The 27828-nt window shown below is 36.0% G+C and overlaps 3 protein-coding genes across 4 annotated transcripts; 1 reads left to right on the forward strand and 2 right to left on the reverse strand.

Annotated features, from left to right (window-relative positions):
* Positions 1–28: 28 nt before the first annotated feature.
* Positions 29–8255, reverse strand: LOC106137392 (acyl-CoA Delta(11) desaturase). The gene is made up of 6 exons (XM_060947872.1): positions 8089–8255; positions 3017–3327; positions 2453–2583; positions 1924–2129; positions 1499–1684; positions 29–723 (listed from the first exon to the last, which is right to left on the reverse strand). The coding sequence occupies exons 2-6, from the start codon at positions 3321–3323 to the stop codon at positions 483–485; spliced, it is 1071 nt and encodes a 356-aa protein (XP_060803855.1). The 5' UTR covers positions 3324–3327; positions 8089–8255; the 3' UTR covers positions 29–482.
* Positions 7398–16004, forward strand: LOC106141045 (uncharacterized). The gene is made up of 12 exons (XM_060947757.1): positions 7398–7402; positions 7563–7675; positions 8810–8979; positions 9105–9693; positions 10299–10500; positions 10741–10911; positions 11875–12095; positions 12313–12524; positions 12788–12939; positions 13269–13388; positions 14825–14991; positions 15916–16004. The coding sequence occupies exons 1-12, from the start codon at positions 7398–7400 to the stop codon at positions 16002–16004; spliced, it is 2211 nt and encodes a 736-aa protein (XP_060803740.1).
* A 701-nt stretch (positions 16005–16705) lies between these two features.
* LOC106137390 (acyl-CoA Delta-9 desaturase) lies at positions 16706–27603 on the reverse strand. 2 transcript variants are annotated; one of them, XM_060947874.1, is made up of 7 exons: positions 27568–27603; positions 21386–21560; positions 21061–21191; positions 20267–20472; positions 19171–19356; positions 17883–17989; positions 16706–17153 (listed from the first exon to the last, which is right to left on the reverse strand). In XM_060947874.1, the coding sequence occupies exons 2-7, from the start codon at positions 21552–21554 to the stop codon at positions 16957–16959; spliced, it is 996 nt and encodes a 331-aa protein (XP_060803857.1). In that variant the 5' UTR covers positions 21555–21560; positions 27568–27603; the 3' UTR covers positions 16706–16956. The 2 variants fall into 2 exon arrangements, with proteins under 2 accessions (XP_060803857.1, XP_060803856.1); XM_060947873.1 differs by lacking the exon at positions 27568–27603 and adding an exon at positions 22308–22443 and having other exon boundaries at positions 16710–17153.
* Positions 27604–27828: the final 225 nt, after the last annotated feature.

Here is a 27828-nt window from a genome sequence, read left to right on the forward strand (position 1 = left end):
TTATCATAATTTAATACATATAATAAAAAAAAAATTGTTTTTGGAACGAAATTGGAATTGTATAGCAAAAACAAAGGAAGCACCTACGTATCTGCTGCATTAGAAGCTACGCAGTCACCAACAATATACCATTTACAACAATATCTGTTAAAAAATTCCTAGGTGTTGATCCGGACAGTACACACATACCTATGTAGTTACCTAACTTCATTTTCTTACAAGTAACTTAAAAATAGTACCTAATGTTGAAATACAACAAATAAAAACTTTTTAGAATATAAAAAGCTTGGATAAAATATATAAATATATAAATTTCTTGGAGTAGCCTAATTTATTTATTGTAATACTTATCCACTATGTCACAGAGCATCAATTCAATAAAAATCTAACAATACCTACTTTTGCCTTATGAATCACTCTCATCTTAAGACTAACATGATCATCTAACTTAAGGGGTTTATTGTTTAAAAGTGCAATAACTGTTATACTTTGCTTCCATCTCCTCTGTTTTTCGCAACAGTATGCACTAGAGAGGATGAAGCAACTTTCAGGTCGTATGCCCAGCCGATGCTCGCAAACATATCTAGTATAAGCGTGGTCAAGTTAAGTGTGTAGCCCAGTTCAGCTGCCTTATAGTCCCACGGGAACGTGTGGTGGTAGTTGTGCCAACCCTCACCCATAGCAACTACAGAAACTCCCCAATTTTCAGCTGGCATGATGTTACTGAAAGAAGAAAACGCATATATATATGTAAGTATATTAATATTACCTACAAAAAAAGGGTGAAAATTAATTGGAATATCATGAACGTAGAATAAAATAATTGCCGATCTACACGTTTAAGTATCCTATAACAGTTCATGTTATACATACATACATACATACATATGATCACGTCTATATCCCTTGCGGGGTAGACAGAGCCAACAGTCTTGAAAAGACTGAATGGCCACGTTCAGCTATTTGGCTTAATGATAGAACCGAGATTCAAATAGTGACAGGTTGCTAGCCCATCGCCTAAAAGAGGAATCCTAAGTTTATAAGCCTATCCCTTAGTCGCCTTTTACGACATCCATGGGAAAGAGATGGAGTGGTCCTATTCTTTTTTGTAATAGTGCCGGGAACCACACGGCAAATTCATGTTATATGAATTCTTTATATTAAGGAAAATAGGTTTGCTGGATATAAGTACAAACCTATATCGAGTTTCCTATGATGGGTTATAAATATAATATAAAATATTTACTATTTTATAGCTACTTATGACTATAAATATAAAACTAAACATATAAAGTAAACAAATATCCATCCATCCCGTATTATAGGTAAATGCGAATTGAGTTTGTTGTTTGTTGCCTCTTCACAGTACCTAAAACTGCTAAACCGATCTGCATAAACTTTAGCATCAGTACATATAGTGCGAAGTACGAACGAAGAAGGACATATTATTCACTCGGGCGGAGCCTCGGGTGAAACCTAGTAGAAGTAGTAGCCTTACCGGTCGTAGGGCTTATTGCCCCAAATATGCGCGAAGCTATTGACGGACCACGTGAAGTTGAGGCTGAACATATACCGCAGGAGTGGCTGAGAGAGTATCGCCAGGTCCCAGGTCTCATCCCAGAATATCACGGGTACAAGAGTCGGCAACAGAAAGCAGCAGGCCATTTTAAATAGGTTGAAATATCTGAAAATAAGCGTGAATTGTTATATCGCATCAATAGTACATTGATTTGATTGGTATTACGGATGCATTAGTACTTTGTGTTATAAGTTTTTATTGTTTAAAAATTTTATACAGTAAAATAGTTTATAATATGGATTTTTCATGGCATCATTATTCAAATCTACTGAGAGGGAGTTACCTATTTTGATGCAAACATACAGTAACGTCCATTTCTCTACCTATTAAAAAAAATGGCTTACTTCGTGTGAAACCGTACAAGGGGATCGTTTTTGATATCACTCATGTCAATCTTAGCTCCTTCCTTGAGCACGGCAGGGTGTTTCTTCATCATGAGCCAGCCGACGTGAGAGAAAAAGAACCCTCGTCTGGCATCGTGGGGATCAGCTGAAGATTCAGAGAACTTATGGTGGACTCGGTGGTCGCGCACCCAGTTGTATATTGTGTTCTGTAATTTTTGATGTGGTTGATAAATCGTACTTCATTTGAAATCCGGCTGCTATTTGTTCATAAATGGTATAAGGTAAAAGGTAAAGGTACCTATTACAAAAACTTAAACAAATTTTAAAAATTAATTAGTGGATTGGTTAATAAATTAAATTGTTATTAACCAATCCACTGTACTTAGTTTCATCGATTTCATTTATCAAATATACATCACGTCTTTGTCAACAGCCTTGAATAGACTGGAAGCTATGTTTGACTTGAGATTCGGACACTCGTAATGACAAGTTGATATTACATGTATAAAATATAATAATAATAACAAACCTGTCCTGCTATTGAGTAAGAAATGAGTAAAATGAACTGTAGTGGCAGTTTTGCTTTGTATGAACGATGGCACCAATACCGATGTGCTCCAGCGGTCACTCCAAATCCAGCAATTTGCCCCATTAGGAACGCTGAAAAATGAAAGTAAGAATTATTAAAATGCAAAAAGCTTACCTTTTCGAGTGTTGTGGTTCATTTTCAAGCAATTGAAAAAAGGTAATATTATTACATTTCGAATTCCTTTTTTTCAATTATCACTTTTTATTTATTTACTTTCCCAACCACAGTTCCCGAAATATATAGCAACTAGAGGCCGCGACTTCATCCGTATGGAAACCCTATCAATCCCGCAGGAATTCTGGGTATTCAGCTACCTACATATCAAATTTCATCGTAATCGGTTGAGTATTTTTGCGTGAAAGAGTAACAAACATCCATACTGACATACTCACAAACTTTCGCATTAATAATATTAGTAGGATGTAAAGGAAAAGAAATGTATTAAGTACCTACTCGTATATACATACATATAAGTACTTAATGATTGAATCAGCAGGAACTTACCGAAGAGTATGGACTGCCATTTAGGGCTATGTATAAAACAAAGTGTGTATGAAAACCATGTGATGGCTACTATGTGGAGTAACGCTATTAATACGGTATCTTTCCATCGTATTGGGGTAACAAATCCTATGCGTTTTTCCCAATTTCTTACAATTGCCATGAATTTCGGCTCATTCTTTGGAAGCAAGTCGTCATACGGGCTGTGACTCAATGAGATATTTCTTGTGTTTGTTGCATGGTGTTTAATTGTGTCATCGAGCTTCCATTTTCTGCAGTAGTGTTCTATGACAGACGTTTGAGTGGTCATTTCTCTAAAACAAAATATTATCTATTTGATATAAGTATATATAAGTATATATTATCTATTTATCTGCTGGGGCGGACAAAATTTTTCCCTAGCGTCTCGTGGGAATCGCATTATGAACCTTAAAAAGCATAGAAATGGCGGCGATGGTGTCCGCACCCCATCACGTCTCGTTCCCGGCGGGAGCGGTATGCGGTCTGCTGAAAGCCGCTTTGCGACGATGAATGTAAGAGGAGGAATGAAGGATAAGATTGAGGAAGTATGCCAGATGATGGATGAAAGACGTTTGGATGTGTTGTGCGTGAATGAAACGAAGCGGAAAGGATGCGACGCGACGCAGCACGGCCCTTACACGGCGTATTGGTCTGGAATTTCCAGTACCAGCCGAGGCTGTCAAGGGGTCGGTCTAATTCTTTCTGCACGAATGGCTGAGTGCGTGAATGAGTATGAGTGTGTCAGCCCTCGTCTTCTATGGATTAGGCTGAAAGTTGGAATCACTCGGATCTTCGTTCTAGGTGTTTATGCACCTTGGGATGTGGGTTCGAGGGGTACAACATCAGCAAAAAGCGAAAACGAGGAGTTCTGGAATAGTGTAAGAGAAGTATTGAAAGTTACCAAGCCAAATGAGAAGATTATTATGTTAGGTGATTTTAATGGATGGGTGGGTGTAAAGCGTGATGGATATGAAAAGGTGCTTGGTGCGTTTGGTGACGAAAAGGTGAATGATAATGGAAGAAGTGTATTAGAAATTTGTCTAGAGTGGGATCTTTTTGTGTCGAACTCAATGTTTCAACATAAAGAGATCCACACCTACACAAGAGTGGAAGGTATTTTAAAAAGTATGATAGACTTTGTGATTGTAGATGAAAGATTGAAGAACAAAGTGCTGGATACCCGTGCATATCGCGGTGCTGGCATTGACTCGGACCATTTACTGGTGATATCCCGGATAAGGGGTATCTTCAATCGCTGGCGGCACAGGGTAAGGGAGCAAACCAGCGCTTTGGAAAGAGTAAAAGTGGAAAATTTGCAAGATATGGATGTAGGTAAGAAGTATATTAATAGACTGAAGGATGAATTTGAAGATTTAGATGAAATAAGCGATATTGAAGATGGATGGAAGGAACTTAAAGAAAGAATTGTGAAAGTAGCTGTTGAAGTGTGTGGTGTAAGTAGAAGAAGGAAAGGAAAAAATCACAAAAATGCGTGGATGAGTAAAGATGTGCAAGAACTTGTGCGATTAAAGAAGAAAGCATGGCTGGATTTGTTAGCAGCAAAAGCTAACTTAAGAATGCAAGAGGTTATAGATGAAGATGTGAATGAAGCACGTAAGGAATATAAGAAAATGAAAGATTTGGTTAAGAAAGCTGTGATTAGAAAGAAAGAAGAGTATAAAGAGGATTTTGATAAAAGGCTATCAGAAGACTTTCAGTCAAATCTGAAAGTATTCTGGAAATCCGTAAGGTCAGCCCGAGGAAATACTATAACCAGAGAGCTGACTAGGATCAGATGCCAGGATGGTAGCGTTGTGAAAGGAGAAGAATGTGTACTAAAGATATGGAAGGACTATTTTGAAAGTTTATTTGAAAAAAAGGAAGGAAATAAGAAAGATTTCTGCTATAGCGAAGAAAAAGAGAATGAGATGGAAGGCGAAATTGAAATGTTCGAAATTGTGGAAGCACTTAAGAGTATGAAAGCGGGAAAGGCTGCTGGGTGTGATAGAGTGTCGGTCGAGATGCTTAAAGCAGGAAAAGGCGTAGTAGCTAGTCAGTTGTACTGCCTTTTCAATTTGTGTTGGAGAAGCGGCCGAGTACCAAAAGATTGGTGTAAGGCTGTTATCGTGCCACTTTACAAAGGAAAAGGGTCACAGCTGGACTGCAAAAATTATCGTGGTATAAGCCTGCTTAGCGTCGTCGGCAAATTGTATGCTAAGGTATTGATTAATAGAGTCAGGAATGAAACTGATGACAAAATATGGGATGCTCAAGCGGGATTTCGAAAGGGAATGGGATGTACTGATCAGGTCTTTTCCTTGCGGTGCATAGCCGAAAAGTTTTTGGCCAAGAGTCAAAAAGTCTATTGCACATTCGTAGATCTGGAAAAGGCCTATGACAGAGTTGAGAGGAATGAATTGTGGTCAGCACTTTCTATGCATGGGGTGAGCAGTCTCTTAATACGAGCACTGAAATCCTTATATGAGGATTCGAGTGCTTGTGTCAGGATAAACGGAGCGCACACTGAGTGGTTTAAGATTGAGAAAGGCGTTAGGCAAGGATGTGTTGCGTCACCGTGGCTGTTCAACCTATTTATGGATAGCTGTTTGACAGATTTGAAAGAGTCTAAAAGTGGATTAAGGATGAATGAGTTACTCGTCAAATGTCTGCTCTATGCCGACGATCAGGTTATACTGGCGTCATCAGCGGAGGAGTTACAGGAGATGGTGAACTGTATGCATGAAGCTTTAAAAGAGAAAGGAATGAAAGTGAACGTAAGTAAAACTAAAACACTGGTTTTTGAAATGGAGAAAGAAATGACAGCATGTAATATTTTGATTGGAGGAGAAAAAGTGGAGCAAGTGAAAGAGTTTGTATATCTAGGATCAAAGTTTACATCAGATGGCAAGTATGATAGTGATATTGAAAGGAGAGTGAACGCGGGGAACATGGTGAATGGAGCTTTGCATGCCTTTATGAGCAGTCAGAAACTATCCAAAAAGGCTCGACTGGCTGTGCACAGGGGCGTGTTGGTCCCGACATTAATGTATGGGAGTGAAAGTTGGGTATGGCAAAAGAAGCATGAAAGCAGAATAAATGCAGTGGAAATGAGAGCGTTAAGGAGTATGATGGGTGTGAAATTGAGTGACAGGATAAGGAACAGCGTGATAAGGGAATGTTGTGATGTGAAAGAAGATGTAGTTACAGGAATAGAAAAGGGTATGTTAAGATGGTTCGGTCATGTGGAGAGGATGAATGAAAGCAGGTTGACTAAGCAGATATACAAGGAGAGTGTGGAGGGAAAGGTCGGAGTGGGAAGACCTAGACGAACGTATCTTGATCAAATTAAGGACGTCCTGGTAAAGGGTCAGGTCAAAAGTACCCGAAACCGCCGAGCTTGTATGAAGAGAGTTATGAATGTGGACGAAGCGAAAGAAGTATGCAGAGATCGTGGCAAGTGGAAAGAGGTAGTCTCTGCCTACCCCTCCGGGAAAGAGGCGTGATTTTATGTATTATGTATCTATTTGATTTTTTTTGTAGGTGGTGTTTCATAAACTATGATGTCATTGTTAATGCACCCTTATTCACATCGTAGATACGCCCTGTAGCCATGACCAATTGTTCAATTTCTATTGAATTTGTTGACTATCTATATCATGTTAGATATTTTATTACACGTGACGTGACTTTAATAAATAACGTGCTAAGTTCTTAATAGACAAGTAGGTTATATTATACGGTATAGTATAGGCGCATCATGACTAGGAAAATTAAAGAATATAAGCGTCCTCGATTCCACGATATTGTTTGGGGGGTTAAAAAGTTTATAAATGAGAACAGTTATACGATTGCTCAGTGCTTTCCTAAGAGGTTTAATGCCAAACAAAGACTTGCGTTGTAAAATAATGCCTAATCAATGAAATCTTCAAACTTAGGTAGGTTGGTGATCTCTGAACTATTTCGGGTGGACACGGTCTATATATGACTATACCAACCACAGACCAGAGACGTGAATGGCACATTTACCTAAAACAGAGAAAATCATGCTCTTCTCTTATCGGCCGTTGAGATTTTATATACTTTAGTATTACGATTTGATATTTTTTTTATTGTTACTTAACAGTTAGTAGGAAGCTTTAATATCCTTTTAGTTAAATATAGAAATCTAAATGAAGATAATTTTTAATAATTATGAGAGTTTATCTATTGTAGATATTAGGAATCTATTGACCTGACTGTACACATTACAAGTCTTGGACAGTAGGACTATTCTAAGCTTACTTCAAATATGACGAATTATGTCGTGACAACAATACGCATTGTCTAGAAGCTTACATGTGTAGGCACTACATTTAGAGAACGCATGGGGTGCGTTCGTAATATAACTGACAACAAACTATTTTATTACTGAAATAGTAAGCAAAGTAGACGGTTTCATTACTTTTTTCGGTAGTATATAAAAATCGCGTTAGAAAACTATGAATCGTTTTTGTACAATATTAAGTTTTTTAGTTTTGTGCACAACCAGTGTTCACGCTCGTTGTGCGTCGGACGCTCTTCACCATTTATCGTACGTGGTGGAGCATGCTGTATGGAGAGGGTGGAAGCAAGCATTTATTTACACCCCGGAAGATTATCAAGGTATCATAGCTTTAGAAATGAAACCTGGTCGTCTCCATTTAGTGAGTGATTGAATGATAGGCAATACACAACTGAAAATGATGGTTGAAAAACTGAAGTTAAGTATGTAGTACTCGTATCCCTGGGGAGTACCTATAGGGACGTATGTGCTGCAGGTGCAAACCGAAAATCACGGGACTATACGTAGGTATTACGCGTACAAAATGACGTGGAAAAAATTAAAGCCTAACTTTCTGTTCTTATTAGCGCTTTCCCCGTATTAAGCTTTGAGTAAGCTACATTTGAAGAAAAGATTTTACAACCCTTTACGAAAGGCTCATAAAAACAAACTAGTTATTAATTAGAGAGATATTAAAGAAAATAAATTATACCTCGATATAATAGTTTTAGATTACTAAGTGCACTTAACTTACCTCAAGTTAACGCATAAGTTGTTTTGATAAAAAATAAACACAAAACTGTCACGGTTCAGCGTGGGTCACGTGTGGCGATCAACTGAACAATCGGAGTTTGCAAAATTGCGAAGTGTTAGTGGCAGATATGATGCGTACCACAATGCATACCATGATTATCTACCGAACGTGTGTATATCGGATCTTAGGGCTGCGCAAGTGAATCTCAATCACGTACTTACGTTTCTATTATAAAATATGAATGATGCATTCTAAATACTCAAAATTGTGATTCATTGAAATTGATAAGGAATTGCTGATCATTTGGGGAAAAACATTAGGAAAGTGATGATTATAAGCGCAGTTCGTTTTGATACGATTTGGTTGTGTTGTTATGATATTTATCTTGTTACAAGGGAGTCCCATGATTCTGTTGATATTTTGATGGAGTTAAAATTTTGGAGCTTGGCATGGGAACGCTCGGGAATTAGGAAGAAGGGTAAAGGGGTAAGGGAAAAAGGGGAAGTATGAAGTAAATTTATTTATCTAATATTATTAAAATCTTCCATACCTAAAGTACCCGAAACCGCCGAGCTTGCATGAAGAGTTATGAATGTGGATGAAGCGAAGGAAGTATGCAGAGATCGTGGCAAGTGGAAAGAGGTAGTCTCTGCCTACCCCTCCGGGAAGAGGCGTGATTTTATGTATGTATAAAGTAAATTTTGTATTTGATATTTTTTAGATTGCAATTGGGCTACTGTTCGATTGATGAAATGTTTGTCTGTAAACGGGATTGCTTCAGCGGTGAATCCAACGGGAGGCGCCCGGCTACAGACGTTGCTTGGTGTAGTTATACTAACTACGAGAATGCAAAAGAATAACACTTCTTCATTGAAAAAGCTTGTAAAGAAGGTAATAATTGAATTGAAATTTCATACTCGTTTGAAGTCGTATGAATGTCGTTTCGGCAGTTTAAGCACTGTTGCAGATCACCAATATTTATACTTATAAATAATTTTTACTTAAAATAATTTTAGCTCCACGAAATGGAAATGAATACAGCATCTTATGATTGGCTCATAGCAACCAGGTCAGAATATGACTTCAGGCACATGAACGAAGTTTTGAATGCTACTTCTGTCCGTTTCGACCAAAATTTAGTAGTGGCATATCCGGGTGTAAATAACAAAGGCAAAAATAGGGACTTAATTTCGGGACTTTGCGGAAGCAATTTCGTGTATAAAAATGAAAGAAATAGATCCTTTAGTAGAAGAAATGATAACAGTGATCGATATTACATTAATTGTCGCAATACCGGCCGAAATAATCAGCAATGTTCCAATGAATATGAAATGAATTACTATCGCAGTTCTGAAAGGTTCCGAAATCTTACACGGAATAAAACATACAAGAAGAACGGACAAATCCTACCACTTTGGCGGACTGGGTACACCAGCTATAACTATTCAAGGACTTTTCTTATGACAAACATCAGCAAATTCTTCCTGATGCAGCAGTTTCATAGATGGGAAAAAAATAACCATATTAATAGAAAGGACAACCGAATAAACGTTGTTCAGTACTTCAAAGTGCGAATAAATTCCACACTTTATGCATTTTATTTGGGTAAGTTCAAGGTATCTCTTCTATCTATCATGATGATTCATATGAGGCAGATCACCCCCAACTTTTATAAACGTAAATGATAAAATACATATTCTTATATATTCAATGACTGTTTTATTTTTGTTATATTTATTTTTATGTGCAATAAAGAGTATACAAACAAACAATATTTATCATTTATCGAAATTCTGTAGTAGTAAACCTCTCCTATTCATGTCGTGGATGTTAAAAAGGTGGTTTTATAAACAAAGTTTATGACTATCAACCCTATAACTCTGACCAGCGTTGAAAAAACCCTCTGAATGTTCTAGTAAACAAGTATATAAATTTGGTAAAATAGAGCATTTCTACAGTGATGGGGTGTCTAAATAAGAATGTAGAGCATGATTGAAAATATTCCTTTAAATCAAAACATTCGTGATTGTATGGACACTTACATATGTATAAAAAATTTGTTTGTAACGTACGCTGAAAAATGGGTTTCCAAACAAACCTATCTATTGTTAAAGTTTTGACAACGGCCGCTGAACCGCGTTTATGAACAGTCGATTACAATAACCTTTCTTTCAATCTTTCTTTTTGTGATACGAGTTAAATCATTTTAGGTTGTTGGCTTGGCGGTTTGTCCATGTCGGGAGTGGAACCCCCTTATCCAGTAGAAGCTCGCAACTTTCTAGGAGAGGTTCTAACGGTAGGGAGATGTAATGGTACAGCAGATGGATCTCCTTCTTTGGATGACGATGGACCTTCTGCTCCGGCGTTGTTGAATGATGTGCTGCACTTTCTTACAGTCCGTCTTAACACAACGTGAGTAACCTATTAAGTGTAAAAAACCTCATCATCTCGGGGTTTAGCCCGGTTGCATCCCTAGAGTAAGTCAGCTGATAAACTTCTTTCCTTTTATATAGGACACACTGGAGTGCCGATAAGAATTCTACCTACTCGCCTAAGAACAAATGGTTATGAGAAAATTATCATTGAGGACACATGGAGAGCGGCAAATATATGTTAATTATTCGACGGCTATCTTCTTCTTGTCAATTGCAGGTCACGGAACCGGTACTACAGCAAGCTAGGGTTCCGTACCTATGAGGGTACATGGACTGGTCTCCTGGGTGCCTTGATGGAGCAGACGGTTGACTTGGCTCTGGAGGCCGTAACGGCGCATCCCTCGCGACATAACGATATGGATTTCATTTTTCCTATAGCTGAAACAATGTAAGTAAGTAGAGAACAGAAGCGAACAGACGATACTCTATTTGTATATATATGTATGTTATTTTGTACTTGTGTTCTCCAAAACGGCTCTAACGATTTCGTTGAAATTTGATGTATGTATGTATGTATATCTATGTATGCATACGGGGGTAAAAAAATCGAGAAAACTAACGGTTTTCACGTCGAAGCTGGGTTAGGTTCGATAGTTTTATTTTCTTTTAAAAAAAATTATGGTTTTTCTGACGTCTACCGGGCACTACTCGGTCATCCAGGTACTATAATAGATATCTATTGTACACAACATTCTTACGTACCGTAACATCGGAAGTTAAATATGCGTCTTTGAATTGCTTTTAAATATTTCTTTCATTATAACCATCAACATCACCGAATGACGTCTGACTTCTGACTTTGGTTTGACGTCGGCAATACAAAGGCCTAATAATAACAGAACTAAGCCTAGAATAGGTAAATTTAGCTTATTTTTTTCAACTATGTAGCCTTTCAAGACATCTATGGTAGATTTGGTGTGGTCCTATTCATATTTTGCGTAATCAACTTCCTGCCCTTGTTAATTACGCAATGTTTTCAGTATAAGTAATACACATATTAATTTTCAAGGTGCTCTTAATTTAATTTTAAAGTTATAGATTGTTTAGTGGATATTTCAATTAATCACTTTCCAAGTGTCTAAACATAAATGAGAACTTTCGACAACAAACTTCGTTTATTAGGGACTAAATGATGAATTCTTGTCTAAGTATGCGATATAATGTTTTTCAGGAAACCCTTGAATGCCGTCATTTAGGCAGGGTTTGGATAACTCTATTGATTGATAACTCTAGCTTAGACGGATTTTTTAAGAAGGTAGACTTTACTTGCCACTATTTGAATTCTGACATCTTTTATCTAACCCGCAGAGAAAGGGGCGTAATTTTATTTTGTTATTATGTTCTTTCACAGGTGCAACATTTACATTCGTCAACAGGAGACATCTACAGTGAGGGATATATTTTTGGCTCCGTTCAGTGCTCGTCTAGTGGTCTGTGTGGTGGCCGTAGCTTTAGTTGCTTCATTGGCAGTGGTCGTTATAAGTAGGCTGGCTCCAAATATTAGAAAGAAGGAACGGCCTATGGGATTTACTGAAGCTTTGGTTTGGTCGACCGGAATTCTCTGTCAGCAAGGTTATTACAACTTGTTACAACCCTCTTGCATAGTAAGCTAGCTATTGGTACACATCTCAAAATAAAAAATCTTGCAAATCTTTGTGAATATTATTTTATAACATGACTACTTTAAAGAAACATGTTTTCTAAACTATTTGTTTAACTGCTCAATGGGCCACATAATGTGTATTATGAATATTCTACTTTTCTATGTGACTCACTGGATTCCCTTTAGGAGGAAATTGGACGCCTCCCAACGCTGCCGGCAGCGTGCTACTGATCGTTTGCCTGCTTTTCGCCGTGGTGACGTACAACGCGTATGCTGCTTTCATCACCTCTGTCTTGTCCGTGAGAGTCGCCAGTGTGGACACCGTGGCCGCTGTACTGCACTCACCAAACTTTAAAATTGGTTATATTAGAAATGGCGCTGATCAAATGTATCTAATGGTAAGAAGGGATGCAGGCGTCTCTACATCTATGATAAGAAGTTTTCAATCTTTGAAAGATGCTTATGTTTGTACAGGTTATAGCGTACATTTTCAACTCAATTTGTAGCGAATGTAATGGATAAGTAGAAAAACCACAACATCGAAGTAAATTTTAATGAAAGTTTTAACGAAAATATTTTTTTTTTTATATTCTGTTATAGTTTTTAGCGGATTTTGATACACAGCTGGGGTAACTCGTTTTTATTTCTTCTTACATTGCAGTCGACAAAAGACTCGCAGCTAAACGCGTTCTATATCCGCGGGTACTCAGACGCAGACAACCTGGTGTCGTCTGCTGAGGAAGGCCTAGCCCGTGCCGCTAAGCAGGACTACGCATTCTTCGCCGGGCAGCGATCAGCGCGTTCAACTCTTAGGCAAGTCTTGTGTTGCTGCTGTGTTTTACTAACTATTGGTTTATTTATAAACAACAAATGTCTCGCAGTTATATCCTCAACTATCTAGAATATAGTCCAAGAGTCACCTAGATTAGGTAAGCAATTTTTTACACGAAGCGATTCAATCTGACTTTCGCAGCCTTTGTAATAGATCATGGTAAAACATCCTGTTAAACTAATATGCAGGTGCAAGAACATTTGTCAGCAATCAAAACGAAAAGGTCAAGGTCCATAGTAAGAGTAGATTAATAAACGGTACCTTCTATTTGCGATCATGTATTTCAATACCATCCTTGTGTTGGCTGCAGGTCACTAAGCCAAGCCCGGGGAAGATGCGCAGTTCGAGAGTTACCAGTACATTCCACGAGAGCACAGTTAGCATTTCCATTGCCCAGACGTTCTCCTTACGCGAGGCCTACTCTCGTCAGGTATGTGAATATTATAATGCACTATTCATTTATAGGTATTGTATTTATATTATATTATATATTAAATATTAGGTATGTACACAAGCCAATGCCTTTCTTTACACTTTCCTATCGTGGGCATGCTGGAAGAAATTTCTCTAGAAATAAGTAGTGCCCTTGTACTGAATTTCTCTTTATTTTAAGTTTTTTTTTGCTAATTTTTCTTGTTGTACATAAATATATAAATAAAAATAAATAAATAAAGGCGTCCTTGAAATTTCTGAAGCATTTTGGCTTGCCGAAAGGCGTTCGATGCAGGCAGCTTACAATCTTTCATATCAACGAGTCGGTTTATTTCTAGAAGTGGAGATGATCTGAAATCGATCATCATTGTTGTAAGCTTTATTGCCTTAGCAGACCCGGTTAAGATAAATGCATCTATATATACGACATAAAATATTGTAAGGGCGGTTAAATCTCATGAAGAGATCTTTTCCAGTTAACAAGAAAGGAATACCCACATAAAAAGGCAGAAATAAGGTGTTGTGCTCTGCAGCAACGCCCCCTGTTGGAATTTTTGTTCTACCTATGGCAATTTAATGTACAACAGAAGAACATTATGTACAAAAAACAATTTAGTATGTACGTACAGTAAATTTGAGAAAAAATGATACTTTATAGGGCGCTGCTAGAGAGTATACTCTACAGCAGCGCCACTCAGAATACTTACTTGTATTTATACTAGAACGCAATTTTTTTAATTAGAGGATGTACGAACGTTTATTAGTATGTACGTCTTAGAATAATAATGAAAATGTAAGCAACTATCGTTTTATCTAACTTTAAAAGAAAGACCGTAGTTAGGTATGTTGCAGTGAACACATCTTCTTTCCTGTCAATAAGGCAATTAATAAAGTAAGTACTAAATGAATTACACAGATTTTGTAACAGTAACAATTTCAGGAGAACTATATTGTCTGCCTTTTATTTTTTCATTATGAATAAAAAAAACTAGCTTTTGCTAGGTAAGCTTTAAAAACGTAAAATCAATTAATTCGTTAAAAAATAATAAGGCTTTGCAAGGCATTTCTTTTAAAGTTAGATAAAACAAAAGTTGCTTACATTTTCAATATTATTCTAAGACGTACATACTAATAAACGTTCGTACATCGTCTAATTAAAAAATCAGCTTTCTAGTATAAATACAAGTAAGTATTCTGAGTGGCGCTGCTGTAGAGTATACTCTTTAGCAGCGCCCTATAAAGTATCATTTTTTCTCAAATTTACTGTACGTACATACTAAATTGTTTTTTGTACATAATGTTCTTCTGTTGTACATTAAATTGCCATAGGTAGAACAAAAATTCCAACAGGGGGCGTTGCTGCCGAGTACAACACGAAATAAGATAATGGAAGAGTACATACAGAAATATTGTAAAAAGATATCTGTCTTTCAGTCTACTCCAGCTTCGTAGCACTGGATCGCTGGCCAGACTGGAGGCGGCACTGGTTCCAGCGATGCCCGAGTGCGCGCCGCCCGTCGGGTTCGCCTCGGCCCGCGCTACCGACGTGCGATCAGCTTTGCTTCTCATAGTGGCTGGTTTGATTGCTGCCCTCCTACTGGGTAGGTATAACTTATTCTTCCTCCTGGCTTAGTTCCGGTTGCATCTTCACCTCTCTGGAGGAGAGCCTAGGACTATGACCATGGATCCTAGATTGGGCGAGTCAGGTTTTTAGATGAAGCGACTCCCAAGTGACCTCTGCAAGCTTTGCAGGTAAACCTAACCCGTATTGGATCCATGGTTACACATCCAATTGCCTGAATGTGCAGGTTTCCTCACGATGTTTTACCTCAGCAAGAGTATCGGTTAGTATTCAAACTAATGTACACGACTTTGAAAATAGTCTTTGGTTCATGGCCGAGGTGGGATTTGAACCTGTGCCTTTCTGCGCATCACGCATTTTAACTGGACACCTTGCCCATTCGATTACCAACGCTCAAACTAGATATAAAATCTAGAACTATTAATAGATACAGAAATTAATTTCAGTCTAGGCTTTTCATTTCATTACAAATCCTAAAAATGGAATGGATTTTTTTCCGAACTGATATTTTATTGCAGCAGTTCAACGTACTTTTCAATGGAAAGCCCAATATTTTTTCCACATTGGCATTGTGTGCATATAATTTAATGACACATGTGTTACACTCGGACGGATCATATTATGACCGCTACCTGCGATGAATTCATATCAGTGGTTTGGGGTGACTGAAATTTGTTGGTTCGTAGCACGTGGTGTAGCAATTTGTAACTACAGTTACGGTACGGTTACGATTTTGTGATTTATGTTAACTTCAATTTTATTAATAAGCAACACAGAATTGATTGGATGTAGGAATTAGTGGATCAACCTTTTGTGAATATTATTGTTACATATTGTATTTAAATTATCACAACAATGTATAAAATTACACATACATAAGAAAAATATGTTCCAATAAAATTTGTAAAGTTTTGTTAGTATAAAACGAATTTTGTATTTACAGGTATTGGCGAATATTGTTGGAAAAATAGAAAAGAGTTGGGACAATTTTTAGTAAAATGCTACAAACGTTTCTTAAGTTTAGTACACTAATTTACGTCATCAATCAATTACTTTCTTAGAGATATTGTAGATAAACGTATTATGTGGATTGAAGGCTTAAAAAATACAGCATCTTCCTATATTATTAAAATATAGGAAGATCGGAGATAAAGTGTTTTGACTGCGTAAAATAAAGCAAGTGTTGGGAGCTATTAGTAATGAAAGTGGAAAATGTTGCGTTTGCTACTGTACCTATTTTTTCATTAAATCAATGTACTATCTGCAGTCAATTGTTTCACTCGACTTCCTTTTCCCACACTATAAAGTATCACAGAATTATTAATAGAACTATTATTCTAATATCATCTGGAGCTTCAATTATTGTTTCGACCATGAGATAATACTTGTTATTTTATGCTGTAACTTTAAGGAGTAACACATATACATACACAAATATCGTTTTTATCTGAGAGTTTAATTGGAGTTAGGGTAAAATAAATAGATATATATTCTAAGCTAATAAGCAACATAATTTGACTGCTGAAACAGTCAAATTATGTTGCTATTTAAAAATAAATAAACATGTGTGTTTATATATAGGTGTGATAGCGGCCTCAATTAATCTAGAATCCCCATAGGGAGAGCTGATTACAAGGACGATGTAGACACACAGTACACACTGAAATAACGAATTATCTCTCAAATAATATTAGAACTGAAAAGATCTCTCTTTTAAGGGAAGACGAAGACGGTCACAAGACTCGAAAGCCTAGATGGAATGGAATGGAGAGAGTAGAGACAGGTTGCTGGCTTATTGCCTAAATAAGTAATCAAGCCATGCCCTATTACAGTTTGCGCGGGAAAACATATAGCTAGAAAAAATAGGAAAAAGGAGAAAAAAAATTTTTTTACACTTCACAAGAGTAAGGTTAAATTCAAAAACAGTTAAGTAAAAAAAAAAGGATAATCTTACAAAATTGTACAAGTAAACTTAATACAAAACTTAACCTCTCTGAAGGAAATGATCTTCTTGGATGGCTTTTTTACTGGCCAAAGTATCCAAGCAGGTTTGTAAGGGGAGTTTCGTTTTGGTTGTCATAGCCATGGCCTTTTGAAGTGTAGCCGTGTCGACAGTCCGAAGGTCAGTTGCGAGTCTTAGAGCTGCGAAAACGCGGATGAAGGCCGTTGTACATCCAGAATCTGTAAATTTTGTTGTCTTTCAGTTACGGAGTCATTAATAATATTAAAGTATAGTCTTATGGATCATCACATACTTATACTTGTTATAGAAAAGAAAATGTTGCACTGGGTCTGCGGAGTTTCGGGGAAAGATCGTGGGAGAAACTTCGGCATTCGCGACAGCCTTCATATCCATGACATAGCTGGCAAAATACAAAAGAGCCGTCTATGCTGGTACAGTTACGTCTTGTGGAAGACTGCAGAATATCCAGGGAGCAAATGACTTTTTATGACATTTCGGCCTTCGTCTAACAAATCGAAGCTTGACGCCGCGAATGATGATATACGTGGCAAAGGATATATTTCTTTCGGGAAATCTTAACGGGAGAGAAGCCTCGGATAAAAACCTGGTGTAATAATAAAACCCCACCCAGAAGAATTTGACTTGAGACATGCTAATTACTAACTAAATTAAAAAGGGCGCCCTGCGGGTATTTTTCATTAATTTCTCTTAGAACTGACTGACACTCCACGATATAGTACTGAAACCTAAAATAGTGAATATTTTATGGTCTTTTTGGATTTTAAAGCAAAAGAAAAACAAGAATATCAAATCTGAATATACTGAACTGAGTGCCTATAGATGTAAGTCGATGAATAACTCATATATGGGTCAGTACCTAAGAAGAATGTTCGAAGAGATCTCTAATTCAATCACAATTTATGAAAATAAAAATTTTCTTTTCTTACCATAAGTACCATATTCTCCCGATTTGTAATCATATGGCACCAAGTAGTGGTAGTGTGGCCAAAATGTTTTGGACAGAATGAACACGGAGTTGGAATCCGGGGGAGACCTGAAATTAAAAATATGGCACTTTTAGTTATCGCATATTAATATCATATTTTGTATTTTTATCCATCGCTCGAGCGATTAAATGTCTTATGGAGAGATAAATTCATAATTTGATTAAGTTTATTAAAGAAAAATGATTTATTATTTAGTACATTAATTAAATACCAATAAAAATCATTGTTCCCTTTGAATATGTTATTTGTAAATATTTTTTGATAGTAGCCAACTTTTAATTAGTCGGTTGGTAGTACATAGTTCAAAATAACGTCAAAATCAATACAAAAATATTTCAAATAATTATAAGATACGCTCTCTTTTTTCTTAAATAATTTCCACAAATTTCCTCTTACCATAAATTTTAAACTAAAAATACTAAAGTAAATAAAGCTTTATGTTAAACTGTCAATGGTAGGTACTGCTTCTTTTATTACTGCGTAAATGTGGCGCTCTATTCTATATAGAAACCTTTTCAGTCACGGGGCTGCGGTGAATGAACGTTCCTCCTTTATAGAATCTTCAAAGGCTCTTTATAGGCTGATTACATAATCTTTATTTTATACTAGCTTCTTTCCTGCGACAGTTACATCACATCAAACAGTATTTTAGGGTCCATTATATTAAATATTTTTGAACTTGGGTCTCTAAATATACAAACTAAATATCTAAAATAAACTAAAACTAAATATAATTAAACTTTTATAAAAAGAAAATGAACATACATGCATACATACATATAGTCCTGTTTATATCCCTTGCGGGGTAGACAGAGCAAACAGTCTTGCGAAATTGAAAGTCCACGTTTAGCTTAATGATAGAATTGAGATTCAAATAGTGACAGGTTGCTAGCCCATCGCCTAAATGTAGATAGAGTATATCCCTTAGTATTACGACATTCACGGGAAAGAGATTGAGTGATCCGATTTTTTTATATTTGTGCCGGGAACAGGGAACAAAAAGAAAATGAAATAACAATGAATACTTTATCTGAAAAAATATGGTGGTCTTTTATCGAAATAGGTCCGTTTAGCTTTGATAGCTAACAGGACATATCTACACAGAAACAGATTTTCGCATTTATGAATTAGTATAAATGGTTTCAATCTATCAACCCCTTAAATGAATCATGAAATTATTTTTATTACAAAACGGAATATCTGCATGCAGTTTATTAGAGAAACTCACTTTTGTCCTGGCCTCAGTCCCCAGACACTAATGCCACTCTCCATGAGCCACGAAGCATGGAGAACGATCCCGTAACGCAGAAATCCCACCACAAACACAGAGCTAAGGATGGAATCGTTCCAGTATTCAAGTGGAGCGTTCAGCGGCAGTAACAAAAACAGTATCGGATACAATAACCAGTATATCCTGTGAAAAAAAAGCAAATAACCGAATAAAGTTTAGCATGTTATTCGAACCCTAACCTTGGACCGGGCACAGAATTATTAATGTAGTTCGCTTTTGCCAAAATTCCACGAGCGTGATGCATCTTTTGAAGGATTGAAATTTTTGGAAGTTTGACTGACAGATAATGCTTTTAGCAATAAGTTCATCTATTGCAACTTTAGGGCCAAATAAAGTTTTTAAATTTAATTATTAATATAAATACTCTCCCCAGAGCTCATGGATACTATCAACAACAATCTGATTAAACTGGTCCATATGTAAATGTCAATCTTCTAAATTTATATTATCGTCTAAGGTCACCGCACTAAATAGGTTTCTAGGTTACATGAGTAGGTATACTGCACCCTCCATCCTGCAAAAAAGTCATAACTACAAACGTGTTATTAACTTTTAATATTAACCTGATGAATTGGTGGCACTCAAGTCTGGGCACTCAACTATATTAATTTTAATATTGCGAAGTTACACCTGTCGCCACTAATAAATATGAGATGCATTTTCTACGAACTTTTTTATATAATACATTTCCCTTTGATGGCTGTGATAGACTACATTCGATACGTGGTCAGATCAAGATTTTATTTTATCTGTATAACTAGTACGAAGTTAGAAATACTAATTTCAGGTGCCACATAAATAAGGTTATTCGAAGCTAACTAGCTTCAGATAACCTTCTCCGCGAAATGTACAATGCAATAATGAAAACCAACTTTTATGTTTAGCTAGGAACTCGTCAAATAAGGTCGATTTAGAATTCAGTTAATAACCAACCTTAGTTGGTTTACAAGTAGGTTAATAAGTCACCTCGAAAAGTAACAATTGAAAACGTCCAAACACCGCTAACGTCGCATAGGCAAAAGACCAAACTTACTTCTTCTGGAACATGACGATTCCATCCTTCTCCAAGTCAGACATATCGATGCTCTCCCGCAGTTTCTCCTGCTGGGGGCTAAGTTTCCACAATCGAGTGAGGATGTGCGCATAAAGGAATCCTTTGTTGTGGTCATAAGGGTCGTTTTCTGTAGCAAAATGTTGGTGGTGCAGTCGATGGTGCCGGACCCACTCGTAAATGGAGCCCTAGAATTATATCGTAATATGTTTTACTGATTTTAAATAAAAAAGTTTAATTTCATAAAATTTAGGTTATTTAAAACAACGGAGCTTAGATAAAGTGTGAACTTAATAAACAAATTCACTTCCGCACGTTTAGGAAATTGTCATACAATGAGGTTACCTTCTTACATTTTCTCTTAAAAAAACACCTAAGACGCCATAAGAATAGCTTTATGTATCGGCAGATCGACGATCTTACGATCGATCGTAAAGAAGACGAGTAGTGAATCTTAATTCAGATTTCTGTGAAAGATAAAGTGCAGAGTCGGTCTTATTATGAAACCCTGCAGTACCGCTATCTTGATTTCTTTGAGTTCAGTAGAATTTTTGCTAAGCTAAACCTGTATTAGATTGTCTTTATTAAGCTATAATAAAGAAAATCTAATACAGGGTAAGCTTCGTGTAAAAACCTCACTTGCTCAATCCAGGCTCCATGGCGAAGGACGTACCCCGGGCGCCATTGTAGTGTGGTGAGGATGTAACCGGGATTAAAGTCAATAAAGAACTAATAAAGTACAACCTAGTAGGCGACTAAATTTAAAAAAATGTTACCTGGCCGGCCATAGTCTGAAAGAGCATCAGGGTGATTCTCAATCCTCGGCTCGCCTTGTAAGCCCCGTGAGCCCAAAGGCGATGTGCACCGGCAGTCACGCCCAGCACCGCGATTGAGGTCAGAAACATTACTGTAATAATTATATTTCAAATGGATTGTTAATTTTAGATTCTTTTTTGTCAAAAATTAAATAATTTTCCTTTATCAAATATTTTGTAAATTATTTAGCCCTATTTTTGTTTGAAACTACTTGTACTATCTTGCAAATGATTACTTTCAAATTTCAACTAAGACGATTTTCATGAAGCAAGAAAAACAACTTACAAAACAACACCGTCAGCCATTGCACCTCAAACAGCAGCAACCAAAGCCCGTATAAAGACAGCAAGTGGATGTGTATGAAGAACAGCACTGCCGGCCAGTCCGCCTCGCGGACGTTGCTCAAGTTGCTGTTCGACTTGGGTTCCCCGTTCATGTCACTTTTTTCTGCCATGATCGTCTGTAGAGAAACATGAAAAACAAATAGACAACAAACAAGTTGAACCTTTTTTTAAAAAGTTCATGACGCTTTAGTTATGTTCTTCCTGCTTTTAAATCTGAAGTTAACCATACAGATCTACTTGCTTCATACAAGCGAGCTGTAAATGTATTTTTAAATCATTTATGCACTTTCCCAAAGCTTTCGCTCGTTGGTTTGTATATAAAGGAATTCCTATAGAGTACGCAGTAGTTAAATCGTTAGTTATTATTATTATTTTGAATTAAACCAACAATAGCTTCAGTAGGTTCCATTCACGGGAAGATGTCCTTTTCTGTACACTACACTAACTATAAGTAGGTATTTCTGCAAATATTCATAGAGGTCCGTAGTTTTAACGTGAAAGACGGACAAACAAATACATTTTCACATTTATAATATTAGTATGGATACTTCTAAATGTTACGGCGAGTCTTTTCTATACACTTTTGTGCCCGAAGAATATTTCCCGTTATGTAAAAATCCCTTAAATCCTCCCTTTGTCCCCGTAAACCATAAGTACAGGTATTATTAGGTACAATCGTAACCTAGATTACCTTTTAGTTCATATAAATCCGTAATATTTCTGAGTAATTTTCTAATTATGTTTAAATTGTTGTGGAAAATTTATTAAGAAGTAATACGAGATTTTGCTTCTAATATTTTAATTACAATTCATGCTTATAATAAATATAAGGGGAATAAGGCAATAGACGCGATAAAACGTACCCACGTGACAATAATCACTTAGACGAGTCAGTTGACGGTTCATTTAATGATTTGCAAAAGTATTTGTAACTTTTAATAAATAAAATTATCTGAACAAAACAAAGTAACACGTACGTAAATATCAAGTATACACAGTTAACTGACGATGTAACAATTATGCATTCGTGCAGTACCTACGTGCTGCCGGTAACCTTGCGCGTGCGATGCATTGTCCATACGAAAGCAGATTTAATTACGATGTTGTAGATTTATAAAATGTGACGTCACTAACGCGTTGGCCCTAAAAGGATGATTCTTTTATAATATAATAATTAATAATTATCAATACTAATTTTTATTATTATATGCGTAAAATTGGATGGGAGTGATGTTTGCTTGAATCATGGAAATCTGAATAACTGATTGCAATGGTAATTTTAAATCAATTTTCCTCTTTCTTCAATTTTTTTCAGCAGCATGCCTAAAATGTTAGTTTAAATAAGGTACACAAAGGGTCATAAAGAAACTAATTCTACAGGTTCCGTAAAGATTATGAAAACTTAGAGTGCGACTTTTTTCCATTATTACTAGAGTTTTGCACCAAAGAAAGAAAAATAGCATAGGCGTTGTTGTAACTTTAATCACACTCTAGAAAAAGATTGCTCATGATATAACACCTTTTTGAACGACAGTTGTCAAGTGAATTGGGCATGTGCAACATTTTCTGCACATCCAAGTGCAGCACATAGTGATAAATAGTACCTAAGTAAACGTAGTAATAGATAGTCAAGTGCTATGATGTATGCTCTCTCACTCTTACCAATCAACGAGGGAGACGTGACCAGTGCTATGCCAGTGTATGAAGGAGCCAAACATAATATTTGGTCTGGTTAGGGTAAGTTTACACTGATGATTGACTGACTCCTAAATAGAAAATAGTGGATGGGCCACTAATTTGAGGGAGTTTCACTATAGTGCATAGATGAAAGATCTCTTGCTAATTACAAAAGGCAAATATGGCGCAGGAATTTAAAAAAAACAAAACTGTATTCTTTATATCTGATCGAATCTTTATATATTACCGTGGACATTGTTTAAACCCATGTTTATATACATTCAGTCAGAAAAGTATCGGGAATGGATTATTTATTTATGGTTCCAAATTCAAATTTTTGTTTTTTTTGTTGTTGTTAGATTGGCAAAACTGTTTTCCATTTTGGCGCGGAGTTTGAGTTGCATCTGTTGTTTACATTAAATACAGTGCTATTTTTATTTATATCATATCTAGTGTGTATTGCTAATTTCATAATGGATAAAAACATCGAACAAAGAGTTTGTCTTAAATTTTGCATTGCCAATGGAATATCGTGTTCGGAGTCACTGAAAATGTTACAGAAGGCTTACGGTGAATCGACTTTATCAAAAACTCGTGCTTATGAGTGGTACAAAGCGTTCAAAAGCGGTCGAGATGTGATGGAAGATTTGCCTCGCTCTGGTAGGCCATCAACGTCTGCAACTGAAGTTAACATCGCAAAAGTGAAGGAAATAGTGACTGAAAATCCTCATTCAACTTTGAGAGAGATAGCCACCGAACTTTCTGTATCTCACGAGTTGATCCGTACCATTTTAACTAATAATTTGGGTATGAAACATGTTGCCGCTCGGCTAGTCCCAAAAGACCTGAATTTTTTCAAAAACTCAATCGCATGAGAGTCGCTGAGGACATGCTAGAACGAGTCAATTCCGACCCAACATTCATGAAACGCATTGTTACTGGTGACGAGACGTGGGTTTACGAGTTTGACATGCAAACTAGTCAACAAGCTTCGGAGTGGCGCCTTCCAACTGAACCAAAACCGAAAAAACCACGCCAAAGTCGTTCAAAAGTCAAAGTCATGTTGACTGTTTTCTTTGACTATCGCGGTGTTGTGCACTCGGAATTCTTGCCGGAAGGTCAAACGGTAAATAAGGAATATTATTTGAGTGTTATGCGGCGTTTAAGAGAGCAAATCCGACGAAAAAGGCCAGATTTGTGGAAAGAAAATTCTTGGATTTTGCACCATGATAATGCACCTTCGCACAAGGCCATCATTGTGAACGAATTTTTAACCAAACACTCAACAAATACCATCGAGCAACCACCATATTCACCAGATATGGCTCCAGCCGACTTTTTTCTTTTTCCTAAACTCAAATTACCACTTCGTGGCACCCGTTTTCAATCGGTAGAAGACATAAAAGAGAATTCGCGGCGAGAACTGACCTCAATTCCGGAAACAGCGTTTAAAAAATGTTTTGATGATTGGATTATTCGTTGGCGTAAGTGTATCGTTTCTAAAGGAGCATATTTTGAAGGTGATAAAATAAATTTGGATGAATAACAAACAGTTTATGTATTATTGATCTTTTCCCGCTACTTTCTTGACAGAGTAGTACATATATTTTTGTAAAACGTAGGTAGTTTAACCCATATATAACTGCATCCTAATTAAATAATCCGCACATTGACTTATTTTGAATATCAAATAAGGGAATAAGTACAAGTGATTCATTATTCATACATACATACATATGGTCACGTCTATATCCCTTGTGGAGTAGACAGAGCCAACAGTCTTGAACAGACTGAATGGCCACGTTCAGCTATTTGGCTTAATGATAGAATTGAGATTCAACTAGTGACAGGTTGCTAGCCCATCGCCTAAAAAAGAATCCCAACTTTGTCAGCCTATCCCTTAGTCGCCTTTTACGAGATCCATGGGAAAGAGATGGAGTGGTCCTATTCTTTATTGTATTGGTGCCGGGAACCACACGGCGGAATTGATATTACTAACGAATATTAGTAAAGTTCGGTACACTAGTATTACTCGGCCTAGGTTGTGTCTGAGATGAGAAAAAAAAAACAGAAATGCCTATATGTAGCGTTTTAATAAATTCTATAATAGGGTAAGTATACCCTACTCAAATATTATTTTAAATATATTTGTTTAACATCGAGATATAGTACGACTACTTTTACTTATATCTCAAAATTGTGGAACTCTAATATAATCCTACCTTTCGCCTTCAGAGGGTGTTTATCCTCTAATAAGTAGTATAGAATCAAATCCGTGTAGAATACACGATAAGTTTTCTCATACACACAATTGGAAATTTCTACAATGGTTTCCTGCAAAAACTATAATATGTGATATTTCTAAAGAGAAAAAATATTCCTTCGAGATTGAAACGTACACTTTAGATCCCATAGTTACTGGTATCAAGTATGTTTCCGGATTTAGATCATACCAATCAAAAAAGTATCATAATCAACGAAATAATGGAAAATACTGGCCCTAGGCTTGAATAGAGCTGAAGACAAAACAAAAAAGATGAATATTATTGTGCAGTTAATAATAAGGAATTACCCTGTAGACATATTATCTTAGGTGTGTATTGCACTTTATATAATTCTGGAATCCCGCCAAATGAAACACTGGGTTTGCTTCTGGAAAATTATTGTCACAAACAAAATGTTCTGAAGAACTTGAAATATCGAAACAGCAGTGCTCAACTTACAACTGTGACAAGACTTTTTTATTTTGTATAGTCCCTGAATCTAAAATATTATAAGTTATGTGAAAGTTTATGAATACTTTATAGAGTTATAAAGCATAGATAAATTTTTCGTAAATACGTATCGTCTGCCTATATCGTCAAGACTACGCGTGTCAGAAGAGTTTTTTGTGGTCAGGGCCAGCGGACTAGTAAATTATTAAGTTGCGGCATTTCCATCGTCTATATTATAATATAGAATAGTTATTATGGGCATCATTGAAGCCCTTAAGGATGAATAATTTTTCTCTTTTTTTTCACATTTTCTATTATTTCTATGCTCCTTATAGTTGCAGTGTCATGTTATATAGCCTAAATCCTTCCTCGATTAATTCTAGTCTATTCGAAGCAAAAATAATTTTTCAATAAGGACTAGTAGTTCCTGGGATTAGCGCGTTAAAACAAATAAACAAACAAACTTTTCAGCTTTATAATATTAGTATAGGTAAATAGAAAAATACACTACATTCTGGTTACATAATTAGGTGGATGTTAATTGATTTAAATTATATACACACGAGGCAAAGAATGACTACTCGTCGTCGCCTCGAATCGACAGAAGCGCGGGCATCATTTTACTTTGTCGAACCAAATAAAATTAACTGAAATATTTTCAACTTAAATATACTCGTACAAATTACATATTTTGACATGGACCTACGAATGTTGAATTGTCAAATAAGAATTAAAACAAAACAGTTTTGAACAATATTTATTCTTCGTTCCAAATTGGTATAAAAAAAATTAACTTTTCAAAAAAAATGTTAATACTCATGAACATGAGCGTGCATGAGTTTGACAATTTTAATTGGTACGAAACAAAGTCTTCATCTGATTTGGTTTACTTTGTTAAGCGCGCTTGAAATTTCGTATTAAAATTTCATACGTATATTAGAATACAATGGTGAAATTTAACCTTTTGACAGTCACCCAAAACGATATTAGATTTATACCGGGTATTGTTCAATATGTTTTAAGTATATGAATCACTGTGGTATGCCTAAGACATTTTTTAAATTACACTTAATATATACCTTTTTACTTTATACAAAAAAAAAAAACTATAAATATTATCACAAAACATCTATGTTTATGTCATGACTGGATGTAACCATTTAGCAAAACTCTCCTATTTTAATAACAAAAGTACTTAGAAACAAATGTGCACCCTGCATTCTTAGAGGTGTTATTTATTCTGTTTGTAGTTCACTGCCCTCAGATTTTAATAATAATTACAAAAGAGCAAAATAAAAGTTCTTCTGTGAGACAGACACAAATTTCTTATTCCTTCAAAAAAATCTTATTATGTGAACAAACGTAATCATAACTTGTAAGTAAGTAATTGATCAATTGGCTTGATAGTATTTATTTTTAAAACTAAATATTATTTGAGCATTCAATACAATGCAATAGGTTTCAGGCTTGATTGAAAATTATTATTTTGCAAACGATTTCACGAATTTTATTATGAAAATTCTGCATTAGATTAATTAGGTTTTTTATACAATCTAAATTAAAATATCACTATACATGAAAATGAACACTGGAATATTATTTAATTGTGACTATTATGTAAATTATTGTACTTGTTAAATTTTTAACATAGCCTGTGTTAAAACTCACCTTTAGTTTTTCCATAATTTTTTTTTCTTGTTGCTAAATTTTTAGTAGTGTTAAAAATACATACCAGGTTAACTCGACGCTCTGGCAAAGTGGCCCTGTGCTGCGGCGATGAAGTCCAAATTGACAATAAACGATGACATTACACTTCGGGATAATTAAAAATTCATGAGAACCCTGTGACGTGGACACCGGTTCGGACATTGTCGCAAGTATACTATAACTATCATAACGATTTCCGTAATAATATTGACTACTTATATTTCAAGTTATTTGATTTTATTAAGAACAACAGATAAAAATTGACAATATTTACTGCGTGTTAAGA

Source organism: Amyelois transitella, chromosome 14 (genome assembly GCF_032362555.1).
Source record: "Amyelois transitella isolate CPQ chromosome 14, ilAmyTran1.1, whole genome shotgun sequence".
NCBI classification, from domain to species: Eukaryota; Metazoa; Arthropoda; class Insecta; order Lepidoptera; family Pyralidae; genus Amyelois; species Amyelois transitella.